Source organism: Acomys russatus, chromosome 22 (genome assembly GCF_903995435.1).
Source record: "Acomys russatus chromosome 22, mAcoRus1.1, whole genome shotgun sequence".
NCBI lineage: Eukaryota > Metazoa > Chordata > Mammalia > Rodentia > Muridae > Acomys > Acomys russatus.
In genome coordinates this window covers 53,697,261-53,713,328 of record NC_067158.1, presented here as the reverse complement: position 1 = coordinate 53,713,328, position 16,068 = coordinate 53,697,261, and the positions used below count along the sequence as shown (strand labels likewise).

General features: G+C 45.9%; 1 protein-coding gene across 2 annotated transcripts; it reads right to left on the bottom strand.

Annotated features, from left to right (window-relative positions):
• Nucleotides 1-890: 890 nt before the first annotated feature.
• On the bottom strand, nucleotides 891-16,067 carry Lias (lipoic acid synthetase). 2 transcript variants are annotated; one of them, XM_051165021.1, is made up of 11 exons: nucleotides 15,909-16,067; nucleotides 14,983-15,155; nucleotides 13,855-13,948; nucleotides 12,703-12,783; nucleotides 10,384-10,540; nucleotides 10,255-10,312; nucleotides 8,360-8,488; nucleotides 5,144-5,289; nucleotides 3,983-4,053; nucleotides 2,921-3,032; nucleotides 891-1,082 (listed from the first exon to the last, which is right to left on the bottom strand). In XM_051165021.1, the coding sequence occupies exons 1-11, from the start codon at nucleotides 15,951-15,953 to the stop codon at nucleotides 1,024-1,026; spliced, it is 1,125 nt and encodes a 374-aa protein (XP_051020978.1). In that variant the 5' UTR covers nucleotides 15,954-16,067; the 3' UTR covers nucleotides 891-1,023. The 2 variants fall into 2 exon arrangements, with proteins under 2 accessions (XP_051020978.1, XP_051020979.1); XM_051165022.1 differs by lacking the exons at nucleotides 10,255-10,312; nucleotides 10,384-10,540; nucleotides 13,855-13,948.
• Between the last annotated feature and the right edge of the window lies 1 nt (nucleotide 16,068).

Sequence of the window (16,068 nt, the reverse complement as noted above, 5' to 3'; positions counted from 1 at the left end):
TCCTAAGAATCTCTGTGGACTGGAATGATGGCTCAGTTGTTAGGAGCATTATGATTCAAACAGTAGCAAAGTGATAGTTACAAAGTAGCAGCAAAGTCACTGTGTTTGTGGGTCGCCCGTGAGGAGCTGATCAGAGGGTTGAGGACCACTGCTCTGGGGCCTGGCCACCCTATGGAGCCCACTGACTCTCCTCTCCAGCAACTGTCAGAGCTCCTCAGCTGCGGAGCTTGTGAGCGCTTCCTCTGAGCGCTTCCTCACTCTGAGCTGTAACGCTGACCAACATGATTGGTGCAGGTCTTTATTATGTGTCATGGAGTCCCTGTGTGTGTAGGTGCACGCGTGCCTGCTCTTCTAGCTCTGGTTCCAGAACATCTGCTTGTGGCCCCCACAGGCACATGTGTGTACACACACACACACCACACACACCACACACACACACACACACCCCTGCTTATGGCCTCCACAGGCACATGTTTGTACACACACACACCCCTACTTGTGGCCTCCACAGGCACATGTGTGTACACACACACACCCCTACTTGTGGCCTCCACAGGCACATGTGTGTACACACACACACACACAAACACACATACACACACTAAAAAAAAAAAAAAAGCCCTAACATTTAGGTTACTATGATTTATAAGATCTTCTAAATGTTGTCAATACATATTTCAGTTACAATGGTAACTATAAACCATTCAAAGTGTTGTATGACCACATCACAAGCAAGGACAGCGAAGGTGGAAGTCAAATGAATTGTCATTAAGTATGTGTAGCTTACAGACATTTTCTTCTTCTTTTTTTTCCTTTTTTCTTTCTTTTTCTTTTCTTTCTTTCTTTGTTTTTCTGAGACAGGGTTTTACTCAGGTATTGTATGGATGGATGCATGGATCAGACACCAGACATTTCAGACAAAACAGCACTGGTGTGCGCGCCCAGGCATCCTGAGAGGCTGGCATCACTCTCCTACCAACTGGAAGCAAAATCTTAAAGCTCCTGTGATCTTGAAGGTCTTGACTAAGTTTTAGACGCTTTTGTTTTTCTTTTAGCCACTAGATTTTTCAGGAAAAATTCGCCTATTTAGGAAAAATAAGACTATATTAGTACCATTCTCAAGTAAGCAACAAGCCACTGTTTCAGAACCCTGCCTCACAGGGGAGGCTTTTACCTGCTGGCACTGCCCTCCTCAGAGCTCACGGGCACTATTTATCATCTAAGGATTCCTTATCATTGGCACTTCTCATACTGTTTTGGTTTCATTTTTTTTTTTTTAGATTTTACTATATTACCACATTCCCCTCTTCCCTTTCCTCTCTCTGTAACAGCTACTTGGGGACCAAGAAGAACTGTTTCATCTCCCCCCAACTATTGTTCCTTTCAATCCCCAAGTTACTCGATACACCTACCGAGCCTGAGGGCCTGCTTCTGCACGGTCAGCGCACTGGGAGGGCTGACCATCTCTCACCGCTGACAACTGCAGCTGCTGTTTCAGAGAACAGTTCTGCCCAGCATCAGCCCAGATCAGATGTTTACAAAGCAGAGCTCATTGCAGCCGAGCATTTGCCTGATGGAATCTCTCACTCCATTTCCCTCCAGGGAAGTCAGAGCTCGCCTTCTATAATGGGCTCCTGTCCCCATGTGAGGGAGCCTGAGCAGCATGCTAGCTGTCCTGAGGAGCACACCCCCTTCCAGCCCACTAGGCTCCATTTGGCACAGCCTCGATGAGCACGCTGCTTCCCGCTGCAGAACTGCAGGCCTGATTCAGGAGGAGTCAGGGCAGCTCCTCTCCGTCCTCTTACAAGCAGGATCTCCAAGGATCCAGAGCCTCTTGTCTGTCCCGCTCAGTCCTTCACCTAAATCTAGCAGAGGCAGAACCTACAGCACCAGACAGGTCCAATGTGCTACACACCAGAACTCAATCTTTTGTTCTTTTGAGACAGTTTCTCTGTGTAGCCTTGGCTGTCCTGAAACTCTCTTTGTAGCCCAGGCTGGCCTCGAACTCACAGCGATCCGCCTGCCTCTGCCTCCAAAGTGCTGGGATTAAAGGTGTGCACCACCTCGCCTGACTCCAAATGACTTCTTAATACCTTGGAAAATGCCTTTGTGTTCATGGTTCAGTCAATTGACTAAAGCAAGAGCTACATACTAAAAATGAAAAATTATGTTAAGCTAGTAAAACCACTAAACATTTAGGGAAAAAAGTGATTTTACAGTTTCCTCTTTTATGTCAAGGGGATTAACAAGGAGGTTAATTGTATAAGAAGCAATGCTATAGGCTTTCAATGCTTACACTGATCTGGAATTGGCAGCATGGAGATGCAGCTGGCACCATTGTCAAATGAATATACAATTCCCAGCAAATCATATCACATGTTCTATATGCTTGGTTATTTCTAGAAGCTCTGCTACTGAAAGCCACGCATGGAATAGCTGACTATGCAAATTACTGCGGTCTTGTCAAATGGCTGAGATACCAAGACCAGCAAGGGATGTGGACAAGAAGTACATGGAGCTGAAGGGAAGCTTCTTTAAGACCCTACAGAGCGGGCTGGAGAGATGGCTCAGAGGTTAAGGGCGCCACCTGCTCTTCCAGAGGTCCTGAGTTCAATTCCCAGCAACCACATGGCGGTTCACAACCATCTGTGATGAGATCTGGCGCCCTCTGCTGGTGTGCGGGTGTACATGCAGGCAGAGCACTGTGTACATAATCAATAAATGCATGTTGATTAACAACAACAAAAAGGGCCCTGTGGAGCAAGCTATGAAAGGCATGTTAGGAAGAAAGCCTTTTCTTCCCCGGGAAGAGACAACCGCAGCCACTGAAATGTGCTTTAGAGCTTTGGTGCTTTGGGGTGGAACACAAGTGCAGGAAATCAACGGCCTCACCAGAACCACCCCCTGCAGTCAAACTTACCTGCTTTATACGAAGACCGCACCAAAGGGCCACTTGCCGTATAATGAAATCCAAGTTCATTTCCTACTTTTTCCCAGTATTTGAACTTCTCAGGAGTAACATATTCTTCAACCTTGATGTAAACAATCACTTCAGACCACACTCCAAACTCTTAGTGATTCTGACTCGGTGAAGTCTATACCCACGTGCTCAGAATGGCTCACCATTGCCCGTCCCCCATCTTTACATGCTGGTCATTTGTTGGACTCCACCAGAGCAGGGCCACAGAGGCCTCAGCGAGGAGGCCACCGCTTTGTACTGCATTAGCTGTTTCAAAGGGTAAAGACCTTGACGTCATCCCTTGCGCCTTCTCCACCTTCTTTTTCTGCGAGGCCCCTCAAGCGGGTCAGGCCACCTGGTCAGCAAGCCCAGGAATCTACCCAGTCTGTCTTCCCTGTGCTGGGACTATAAACATACTCCACCATGCCTGGCTTTAAAAAAGGTTCTGGGACTTGAACCCAGTTTGCAAGCACTTTACTGTCACCCATTATAAGGTGCCTGAGGACAAAACTAATTAACCTTGAATGTTGAGTTTAGCTCTGCACCTGGCACATTTTGTTTTGTTTCTTTGACAGTACCAGGGGTTGAACCTAGGGCCTCACATGCTAGGCAAGTGCTCTACCACTGAGCAGCAGTCTGAGTGTGCTATTGGCACATGGTCTTACTCAACACAATTTTCTCAAGTGGATAATCATAGGATCACCAAGGTCATTAGCACAGTCTCAACTTTAACGTTTTCTGTATGCTCACTTGACTTGAACAGTCTGGGCAGCAGGAAGCACCAGGCTCGCTGCTTCATGTAGCAACAAGACGGAAACTCACACATTGGCACAGGACAATAACCTAAAAAGCTGATGGTTTCTTATTTTACTCGTGGACAATGAAGATTTACTTTAAATTACTAAGAAATTATTTGGTGGGATAACCATGTAACAAGAAAAAATTAATAAAAAAAGTAGGAAAAAAAAAATCCGGGGGGCGGGGGGAGAAAGAAAGAAAGAAATTATTTGGTGACATGTGTACCTTTAGGTGGCGCTTTGTTGGCTGCATATACTGCCCTAGAGTTAAACAGTCCACGTCAGCTGCACGCAGTGCTAAAAAGAGAAAAAGCAGAGTCTACTAACAGGTACCTGAGTTACAATTACAGATGTAAGGACAGGTCCTGTGAGGAGTGCTTGCAAACTGTGGGCTACAGCTGTCATCCCAGGCAATACAAGATAGGAGAAAACCCAGTTATTCAAAACTGCTGTTTTGACTGAGCACAGATTCTGAAGAGAATCGGAAACACAGCAATGGTCCCCACGATAGAGGGCTGGACAAGATGGTGCATGTCTTTTTGGGGGGGGGGGTGTATGGTGGTTGAGACAGGGTCTCTCTGTGTAGCCTTGGCTGTCCTGGACTCTCTTTGTAGACCAGGCTGGCCTCGAACTCACGGAGATACACCTGCCTTTGCCTCCCGACTGCTGGGATTAGGCGTGCGCCACCACCACCCGGCACCTGCCTTTATTCTTTAATTTGGCTTGAATTGGCCCATGCCAGCTGATGGCTCAGAGGCGGAGGCAGACAGATAGCTATGAGTTCGAGGCCAGCTTGGTCTACAAAGTTGAGTCCAGGGTAGCCAAGACTACACAAAGAAACTTTGCTTCAAAAAACCCAAAAAACCATCCAACAAACAAACAAGGTGAAGGAACAACTATCCTAATGCGAGCACAGTGTTGGCTTTGCTTGGTGGGCGAGCGGGCTATGTTCTCAGGTGTGACTTGACCTCTGGGCCATCAGAGTCTCTCAGCTGTACTCGGTAGGCAAGCACCCCAGGTTGCTTCAGTCTCTCCTGTATCCATCAGCGCCTGGTGCCTACTGGCTCTCAGAACCACCCAAGGATAGACAGAGAAGAGGGATGAGAGACCGTCTTCACTGGAACGGAGGATGGAAAGCTATCATGAGCGCCATGTGCAGCACTCCATGATGATCTAACCAAGGCGGCTTTTCCTTTGCATGCTGTTTGTGACATGTCCTATCTGGTGCTAGGCACGGAGACTGGGCCACCACCACTGGCTACACCTGCGGCTCCAGACCTTTGTTCTCACTGTCATCTGCACTGAAGACACAGGAGGAAGCATACATTGGAGGCCCTGCTAGCACTGAGGGTAAACGGAAGGGGTTTCTGGTTCCCAGCTGCTTTACCTTTCATCGTGGCATGGACTTGCTCGTCAGTCTCACCCAGGCCCAGCATTATTGATGTTTTGGAAACAACATCCGGCTGGACCTCCTTGGCGTGCTTCAATACACGAAGAGACTGGTCAAAATTGGCCCGGGCATCACGGACTTTCCTGGGAAACAGGGTGATTCTCAGTGACAAAGCAAGTTCAACGAGTACACAGTTATGCAAGCAAGCTATAAGACCAGAAAGCACGTTCTAGAAAGTGGTTCTCAACCTTCCACAGGGGTCTCCTAAGACCACAGGAAAACACAAATATTTAAATTACTGTTCACAACAGCAGTAAAATTACAGTTACAAAGTAGCAATAAAAATGAGAAATGACTTTATGGTTGGGGTCACCACAGCATGAGGAACTGTATTAAAGGGTCACAGCGTTAGGAAGGTTGAGAGCCGCTGCTCTAGATCATAAAATGCACAGTTACTGAGCATGTGGGTCAACGGTACACTGTGCAGAGGTTAGTTACTCAGGAAAGCAAACGAGGCCTCACTGGGCTTCCTAGTCTGTCAACTTTTCAGGCCTCAAGCCTAGGACAGGGAGAATAGGACTAGAAGTCACTCGATTTATACCCTGAGAAATTACAACTCTAAAGCTCAAAAGTATAATGATTCTAGTGAGAAAAGAAACTGGGCAGAAGACAGTCCACCCCCTCTCTAAGGACAAAACCTACCTGACCGCTCACTTGGTGGGGGTTGAAACTTTTATGCACATTTCTTTCCTGCAGGTTGAACTGCCCTCTGCTGGCTAGTAGTAACACTGCAGGCTCGGAGGAAAGGCATTCTGGAATTTTCACTGGAAGGATAATGTTTCTGAAGTGAAACTAGGAGACTGGCGCCCACTACTGGCAAAATTACCACAGGGTTTGCACGGGCTGGGTGCTGCCCTTCAACAATGGCCAAACCCCTGTGGCTTGGATGGGGGGAAAGCAAAGCACTGAAGTAACTTATGTGAGATCAGCGTCTAACCCGATTCTAATGCAGCCTTGCGTTCTGTAGTTTTGTTTTGTTATGTTGTTTTTTGAGACAGTGTGTGGCCTCAAACTCATAGTGAACTTATAGTACGTGCTTGCATGCACACACACACAAATGTAAATTTAAAAACAGCAGAAAAATAAAACACCCTCCAGCTCGGCATGGTGCTGCACTAGGAGGCAGAGGCAGGTGAATTTCTGAGTTCCAGGACAGTCTGGTCTACAAAGAGAGTTACAGGACAGCCAAGGCTACACAGAGAAACCCAGTCTTGAGAAACAAAACAAAATAAAAAACCCTCCATAAAACTGGCACTATAGAAAGCTAACACTCGGCGAGCCACTCATGCTAGCCATGTTGGCCTTGACCCTGGAACCCTCGTCTCAGCCTCCTGACGTGTACATGGGTGCACATGTGTGCTGGCCAGGGTGCCAGCTGTGTGCCACTACACTTAAGTTATACTTCAAACATTTGTTTTATTGTTTACTCTGCATGTGTATGTGTGCAAACACCCACAATGGCACCTGTGGTGTCAGACAGCTTGCTAGAACTAGCTCCCTCTTCCACCACGCGGGTTCCAGGGATTGAACTCACGCTGTCAGGCTTACCAGCGGGTTCCAGGGACTGAACTCACACCGTCAGGCTTACCAGCAGGCGCCTTCACCCACTGAGCCATCTTGCCAGGCCCTAGGTATTTGTTACAAAGCACTTCCTCACTGTACTGAAGCTCTGCAGTGTTTACAATCCAGGACCCATGTGCTTGGTAGCATTCACTGTAACTTCTTGTTGGTTTGTGATACAGAAAAATGGCTAATAAAATAACAGCCAAATACTTGATAAAGTTAAAGCAAATTATTACTCTTGTTTGTCTGCAGCTAGAATACCAGTAATCTTTCTGGAATCTGAATATACTTGCTTTGTGGAGTAGCAGTTCTTAATAATTCCTAACCACTAAAATAGTAGGGAGAATAAAACATCGTGTGTACTTCCTTGTGCATGAGTGTGTGGGGGAGGTGTTTGGTTTGTGTTTTGAGATAGGGTCTCATTGTACAGCCCTAGCTGGCCTAGAACTTGAAATGTAGGACAAGCTGACCTTGAACTCAGAGATCCATCTGCCTCCTTGTGTGCTAGAATTAAGGGTGTGCAGTATTACTCTTGGACTTTTTTTTTTTTTAGGAGATTTAAAACAGCAGTTTTTCTGCTACATCATTTTCCATTTGAGTATTCTTTGGGGAAACATACTTGCACATGCACGCATGCACGTGCTCTCACACACACACACACACACACACACACACATCAAAGCATCTGCAATGATACTGCCTTTAGAAGACAGAAAAGATGTTCATTATGTGTCATTAAAACATCTTCAACAATTGGGCGTGGTGGCGCACGCCTTTAATCCCAGCACTTGGGAGGCAGAGGCAGGCGGATTGCTGTGAGTTCGAGGCCAGCCTGGTCTACAAAGAGAACAGGACACCCAAGGCTACACAGAGAAACCTTGTCTCAAAAAAAACCAAAAACCCAAAAACCAAAACATTTTCAGTTCTTACCACATTAGCATATACATTTACAGGTATACACACAAGACTAAAGTGATAGTAACTGACATTATTGCCTAGAAACACCATAAGTGATGTTTGTACATTTTTAAAAAAAGACTTTTCCAACCAGGCATGGTGGCACACGCCTTTAATCCCAGCACTCAGGAGGCAGAGGCAGGTGGATCTCTGTGAGTTCGAGGCCAGCCTGGTCTACAAAGTGAGTCCAGGACAGTCAAGTCTACATAGAGAAACCCTGTCTCAACACCTCCCCCCAAACAAATAAACAATAAAAATACTTTTCTTTGAAATTATGGGGGCATGTGTGTGCGTGTGGTGGGGGGCGGTGCATGTAAGTGCAGGTCTCAGTGGACCCCAGAGGCACTGGGCCACCCTGGAGCTGGAGTCACAGGTGACCGAGTGAGTGCCAGGAACTGAACTCCAGTTCTCTGCAAGAGCATGTGGGTGATTAGTCAGTGGGCCATCCCTCTAGCCCGGGCCACTCATTTTGGTGGCTCGTTCTGATTTTTCATGAAGGAAGGACAGAATGGGAGAAGCAGGACAGGAAGGGGACAGGGAAAGGCAGGGAGGGGCTGTCTTTGCACAAGCCCACTGCACAGTCCCTGCACACTGAGGGTCCCAGCATGCTGCGGCCCTCTAACGTGCAATCACCTTTGTAGCTCTGGAACAGTCTCTACGTTGTGTGCATACACATCTAGCCCTGACAGAGCCACCTTCTCCACTGATCCCAGATCTCCCCGGAAGTCAGGGGTGAGGCATTCCACAAGGATTTTTGGATTCCTAGGAGGAAAAAAGATAAACATTGAACTGAGGAAAAGAACTGACAGGACTGGTGCCGAAACAGGTCAGCAGTGTCCCAGCAGCACCTGAGCAGCCCGTGGGCCTCGCTAAGCAAGGATGGACACAGAGTAGCCCTATGCGAGCAACTACGGGAAAAGCCTCAGAAAGGCAAAGTGTGTGAACCCCGTGACCAGTGTCTACCTGCCAACAGTGCTCAGCACAATCTGACCTAAACCTAACTGGAGTAGGTGATTAAGAAATAAATCACCTCTCTTACTCCCCCAGTTCTTCTCTCTTTCTGTCTCTGTCTCTCTCTGCCCTCACGGCTCACTCAGGCTCTAACTCCTCCCCTCTTCCCTTCCTTCAAATAAACCTCTTTGTATTAAAAAAAAATTATTTAAAAGACCAAAATATAAAACATAATTTTTATCATTATTATTTTACTGTTTGTAAAACAAACTGGAATATTTCTTCTGTGCCTACAAACACCATCTGCTTCTACTTTGATTTCTTTTGTAATTTGTCAAACACTTTCCTCTTCAGCTCCTCTAGGCAAACAGCTCACCAGTGTTCTGAGCTTTAAAAACTGTCTCTGCTTTGCTGAATCGTGTGCCTTTTGTTTTCTGAGGTGCCAAGCAAGCGCTGTGCTCCTGTTTATGTGGTGGCTGTGTTTGTCTAGTGAGGCACCGCTATGGTGATGGAAATAGGTCACAGAGTGTTGGCAAACCCAGGGGCGGAGTGCAGCCGCTCCCTGAGGACAGACAGGAAAGAGCACACTTGTCCCTTGTGAACAGAAGATGCTGAAAGCCCATAGTGTGTAACTCTGAAACTAACTCTTTAAACTAAACCCCACACTTGAGATTCATAAGTGGCATGTGAAGGGAATTTTGTGACCTATAAAATGTATCTTCTGAGCCACGACACAGAAACTGGGAATAAGTGGAAAAACATTTTGCTGGTATGCTAGATGATACACTAGCTCCAAGTCACTGACATGACTTAGCTCTTTTTATTTTAGGAACTGGAGTCTCACTGTGCGGCCCTCGTTGGCCTGGAGTTTGCTATGAAGACCAGGCTGGCCTCGAATTCAGAGATCCTCCTATTTCTGCTCCTGAACACTGGGATTAAACTCCTGTGCCACCAACATGGCAAACTTTGCTCCTTTTTAATCCTTTTGGAATGTAGATTATGAGTAAAATTGTCAGGATATGAATGAAAACTGTATAAAGAATGTGTTTTACAATGTTGGTGTTTAATTCGTCTAAGTTCGTTTTATTTGTTTAAAGATCTATTTATTTTCACTTTATGTGTTCTGCCTGCATGTATGTATGTGCATTTACTATATGCCTAGTGCTCACAAGAGGTCAGAAATGGGTGCTAGAATCCTTGTGGAGTTAGGATGGTTGTCAGACACCATGTGAGCTGGGAGATGAACCCCGGTCTTCTGCAAGAGCACTTCATAGTCTAAACTGCCTAACTGTGTGTAGAGGGGTGGGGGGGGGTAGGCATTAAATCTAGAGCCTTGAGCATGCTAGGCAAGTATTGTACCACAGAGCTACACACTCAACCACTAACTACTCTTAAATGGTAACTCAGAGCTGGATGGATGTGCTGGCCCACCTAAAATCCCAGCCTGCCTGGTCTACATAGTGAGCTATGTAAACTCTGTCTCAGAGATAGAGAGAGAGAGAGAGATAAAGACCTCAAACTGATTTGTATGTGTCTAAAAGGCTCTTAAACTACATAAACAAATGTGAAACAAGTACCGTTCCTTCAAGCATGACACGGTCTTGGCAATGTGCTCAGCTCCCCCGTCAGGCACATCTAGAAAGAAAAGAAGCTATTGCTCAAGCTCTGCCACGACTTAGCTAAGGCCACGGTGACACGCTACTAACCGTCTCGATCCACTGATGTCAGGACAACATAGTCCAGACCCCACTCTGCAATTGCTTTGGCCGTATTGTAGGGCTCATTGGCATCCAATGGAGGGGGATTTCTTGCAGTCTTAACGGAACAAAATCTGCAACCTCTTGTACATGTGTCCCCCATCAACTAGAATAGAGACATTGCAATTTAAATCAAGTAGGCAGATGACCCTTCAGAAGACAATGCCAAAAACAAATGGCAAAGAATGTCAACAGACTGATTCTTTTTATAAGGAATCTGAAATACTCAAAATTAAATATCTGCTTAAGGAATACAAAAGTATGTGGAAAAAGAAAATGATACACTCAAGTAAGTGTTAAGAGAACTGGAGGGGCTGGGTGGTGGTGGAACACGCGCTTAATCCCAGCACTTGGGGGGCACAGGCAGGCAAATGGCTGTGAGTTATAGGCCAGCCTGGTGTACAAAGCGAGTCCAGGGGAGCCAACAAAAACAAACAAACAAAAAAAAAACGAGAGAGAGAGAGAGAGAGAGAACTGAAGGGGGTATGGGACCAAAAAGGGACAAATTTTGTAATTTAAGGGGCCAGAGAGATGGCTCAGTGGGAAAAAGTACTTGCTAAGCAAGATTTTGATTCCCAGACTCCATGGAAAGATGGGAAGGGGAACAGACTGCACAAAGTTGTCCTCTGGCTCCACACACACCTCCACAGGTACACGTCATTGTCATCATCATCATCAACATTTCAACTTAAGGGCTGAAGACATGGCTCAGCAGTTAAGAGCCCTGGCTATAGCCAGGCGTGGTGGCGCACGCCTTTAATCCCAGAACTCAGGAGGCAGAGGCAGGCGGATGGCTGTGAGTTTCAGGACAGCCTAGTCTACAGGGTGAGTCTAGGACAGTCAAGGCTCTGTTACACAGAGAAACCCTGTCTCAGAGAAACCAACCAAACAAACAAACAAAAAAGAACTAATAATAAAATCATTAAAAATAAAAATTGGACCCCCCCCCCCCAAAAATAAAGAGCCAAGTGTGGTGGGTAAGCCTTTAATGCCAGCACTTGGAAGACAGAGGCAGGATATCTCTGTGTTGAGGTCAGCCAAGGCTATGAAAAGAAACTCTGTTTCAAACAAACAAACAAAGTAACAATAAAAAAATAAATGGGATCCCAATGTAACATTTGTGCGGAGGCTAAAGTTCTACTCTCCGAGTGGAGCTATCAAAATGTCTGTTGTACAGCCAGGCGTGGTGGCGCACGCCTTTAATCCCAGCACTCGGGAGGCAGAGGCAGGCGGATTGCTGTGAGTTCGAGGCCAGCCTGGTCTACAAAGTGAGTCCAGGACAGCTAGGTCTACACAGAGAAACCCTGTCTCAAAACAAAACAAAACAAAAATGTCTGTTGTACTGTTATTCTGTAACTTACTCATAGTTTATAAAGATTACTCACGACACAATAATCAATAAGTATGATTTGAGGTTATATTATTTATTTTTGGAGACAGGGTCTGTGTAGCCTTGGCTGTCCTGGACTCACTTTGCAGATCAGGCTGGACTTGAACTCACAGCGATCTACCTGCTCTGCCTCCCAAGTGCTGGGATTAAAGGCGTGCGCCACCACTGCCCGGCTAATATATTCTTTTTTTATATACAGTTTAAATTTATTTTCTGTGTGTGGGTACGTATGTGTGTGTGTAGAAACACAAGGACATCGAGGACACGCTGTGGGAGTCAGCTTTCTCCTTCCACTGTGGGCCCTGTGGGCTGACAGCAGGTGACTTTACCTGCTTGGCATCTGGCTGGGCCTAAGGATGCAGTCAAGGGAAAGACGCATGTGCGGATCTGAGTGGAGTTAAGCTGGGAGTAGAATTCATTCTTGTTTAATAAATGAAGAATGTGTCCAAACATTAATGCAATACACACCCTAAGGTGCCACAGAGCTAATTACCAGATACACGGAAGACCAATAATAGATTAATTCAGAGAAGATTAGATCACAACCAGTTACGGAGTGTAGGGCTTTTCCTTGTAATTTTCATGAACTCATATGGAATAAAAACCTCACTGGAGCCGGGCGTGGTGGCGCACGCCTTTAATCCCAGCACTCGGGAGGCAGAGGCAGGCGGATTGCTGTGAGTTCGAGGCCAGCCTGGTCTACAAAGTGAGTCCAGGATGGCCAAGGCTACACAGAGAAATCCTGTCTCGAAAAACCAAAAAAAAAAAAAAAAAACCCCAAACCTCACTGGATGCTCACAGTGCCTATTTTAGGAGGTGGGCACGAACACCCCGATTCCATGCCTAGACTGAAGCCGCAGCGACCCCGCTGACCTTACCATGATCGTGGCTGTGGCTGTGGCATATTCACCTCCTCCCCAACACTCGCCAATGTTGGGACATCGGGCTTCCTCACACACCTGGGGAAAAGAGAAACGAGGCTTCAGGTTGCACAGACCTACCTACCAACAACAAAGTATTAGATATTTAATTTTTATTAGGTAGGTGGTGTTGGGGCACGCCTTTAATCCCAGCACTTGGGAGGCAGAGGCAGGCAGATACACAGGTTTGAGGCCGGTCTGGTCTACATAGTGAATTCCAGGACAATCAGGGATACAGAGAGAAACTTTGTCATGAAATATCAAACAAACAAAAAAGATCATTTTATTATAACTATGTATGTATGGGTGTTTTGCCTGCATGTATGTCTGTGCACCACAAGCACACCGGGTATCAAGAGGCCAGAAGAGAGTGTTCAATCCCCTGAAACTAGAGTTGGAGACGGATGTGAGCTGCCACCTGTGTGCTGGGAACCAAACCTGCATCCTCTGGAAGAGCAGCTGGGCCCTTCCCCACAACGCCATCTCTCCAGCCCAGTTTCAGGTCATTTAAACTCTACCGTTGCTTCCAACATATTTCACAAGAAATAGAGTCTCTTTTTGTTTCTTTTGCAGGAAAATGTAAAGGGGGCCTGAGGACTAAACTTGGCTTCACACACACTAAGTAAGCACTGGGGCCATACTCTCGGCCCCTAAATGTCTACATACAGTCTTTTGTTTTGTTTTGTTTTTTGTTTTCAAGACAGGGTTTCTCTGTGTAGCCCTGGCTTTCCTGGACTTGCTTTGTAAACCAGGCTGTCCTCAAACTCACAGAGATCCTCCTGTCTCTGCCTCCCTGCCTGGCTGTCTATGTACATTTTTGTTACTGTTAATAACACTTCACTTTTCATCTTTACCCACATTCTTTGCTAATACTTCTCTACTCATTAATCATTTCTTTTATGGTCTGCTCTGGCACCACACTTCTTATAATCCAAGCACTCGGGAAGCTACGAAAGGGGAATCACAAGTCAGAGAGCAGTCAGGCCTATATGGTGAGTTCCAGACTAGAGCATGCTGCGTGATGAGACCGTGTCTGAAAAAGGTTTTCTTATAAATATGGAGAAACAATATTGCCTTTGGGAAAATGGAGAGGAAATACCCTGCACTTACTGTGTGGAGATTTAAATTCCGCAGTGTATTTTTCAGCTTATTGTAATTTTTACCCATAGGTATCTCAGTCTTTAACCATGGAGGTAGCCTTAACCTAGGGACAGCCAGAGAGAACAGTCTGTTACCAACTTGCAAAAAACCATGTAGCATAGTTTCCCAGTACAGCCTTTTGGGTCTTCCTGGACTATTCAATTCTGTCATAGGAGTAAGAACGAAGACTCAAATTCAGGTCTGGTGAAGCTGCTGAGGTCAGCACTGCTAATGCAATCTGAGGGGTGCTGTAGTCCGTAAGGTGCACTGCTATACTGGCCTAATTAAAGGACAATAATGTTTTCAGCATGTCCCTCCCTAGGAAATCTACAAATTACTACAGCAGCTCAGAGTAAGGAAAGCGCCCTCCCGCACACTAGCTACTCTGCAGCCTAGATTCTGGTCCTTAATAAAGGAGGACAGTTTGCCAGCTGCGGTGTTTCACGTCTGTGATGCTAGAACATCACATGCTAAGAGGGTCAGGAGGTCAAGGCCAAACTTAATTACATAGCTAGCTCAAGGCCAGCCCAAGCTATAGAGGCGAAACTCTAACTTAAAAAAGAAAGAAAGAAAGAAAAGACAAACCACCACCACCAAAAGATAGCTCTAAAATTTGGAATGGAGACTGTACTCTTGGTTTCCCCTTGACTATCCACTTGTGACCTAGAAGTTGTTTGGTAAGTATTTTTGGAAACAATGCTGTGCACCAAATCCTTGCCATTCCTCTGTTACGATTTGCTTAGTGTGTTGGTAGGATTTGAACCCAGAGCCTTCTGAATGCCAGGCAACCTTTCCTCATCAAGAAATGATTAATATCAAGTAACCATAGGCTATATGCAAGCTGGCTCAGGTTAGAGCCAGGCCTGGTGGCGCACACCTTTAATTCCAGCACTTGGGAGGCAGAGGCAGGCGGATAGTTATGAGTTCGAGGCCAGCCTGGTCTACAAAGTGAGTCCAGGACAGCCAGGGTGATTACACAGAGAAACCCTGTCTCAAAAAAAAAACAAAAAAACCAAAAAACAAAAAAACCAAAACAAACAAACAAAAAAACACCAATCAGAGGGTGGGATACTAAAATGGTCTCCAACAGTCAATTACCTTTCTCCTTTCTGGCGCTTTAAGTTTCCTTTATATTCACCCCAGGTACTCTTGTCCGCAAGATCACCAGACATAAAATCTTGAAGGTCTGGTCCATTATGTAAAAATTCCTTCTTTTTATCTGGCAAAGAACTTATTGCTCTAAGTGAGCCATATAAATATCTTCTGAATACCTACGGAAAGCGAAATCGTTCATTACATTACATTACAACATTCGCTCAGTAGACTCTGGAATAATTTAGTTTTAACCCATTATAATACCCAAACCAAAGAACTGAAAAGGATCTAAGGGCGATTAGAACTTTAAAAAGGCTCAAGGTGGAAGAACTACCAGCAATGGTGGCTCAAACCTGTAACCCAGCACTCTGAGGAGGCAACAGGAGGAGGACTGTCTGGTCTAAGAATTTAGTTTCAGGTCAGCTTAGGCTACAGGGACCCTGAAGCACACCCAGCCCTGACCAGGGGAAAAAAACAGGAACCAGAGTTAAGAGTTAACAGCTAAATATAGATTAGAAAACCTTTGGAACGGACTTAACATGTCATATTTTCATGTCTTCAATTAAGATAGGTACTAAAAAATATATATATATGTTGTCAAAAATTTTAAACTACAATAGTTAAGATACACCACGGCTATGAATGTTTTATCCCTGATGAGTCAGGGACTTTTTGCTTTGTTTTTCTTTCTTTTTCTTTTTGGTTTCCCGAGACTGGGTTTCCCTATGTAGCCTTGGCTGTCATAGACTTGCTTTGTAGACCAGGCTGGCCTCGAACTCACTGCGATCCACCTGCCTCTGCCTCCCTGAATGCTGGGGTTAAAGGCGTGCGCCACCGCGCCCGGCTGAGGCCCGGACTTTTTAAAAGGATATCTTGAATAAGTTGCCTAGTTTGAACTTGTGATAAGCAACAGCATTCCTGCCGCTCACCCGGGACCCCAGGCTGCGGGCCGCATGCCCGCAGCGTAGCGACATCCCCTCTTTTAGGTCTTAAGAGGGTCAAAGGGATCGAGGGACCGGCGCTCCGGAACAGAACCCGTCTAAACACCCGTCGCTTTGCTTATGACGGAAGGCACGTCATCACCTAGCC

What these genes read in the sequence shown, in the direction of transcription:
- Lias (XM_051165021.1), bottom strand. Translation starts at nt 15,953, where the DNA reads ATGTCGCTACGCTGCGGGCATGCGGCCCGCAGCCTGGGGTCCCGG. An exon ending in GTGTCATGCTTGAAGGAACG is followed by an intron (nt 8,489 to 10,254) that starts GTACTTGTTTCA and finishes TTTTCCTCCTAG; the next exon opens with GAATCCAAAAATCCTTGTGG. An exon ending in CAACAAAGCGCCACCTAAAG is followed by an intron (nt 3,033 to 3,982) that starts GTACACATGTCA and finishes GTTTACATCAAG; the next exon opens with GTTGAAGAATATGTTACTCC.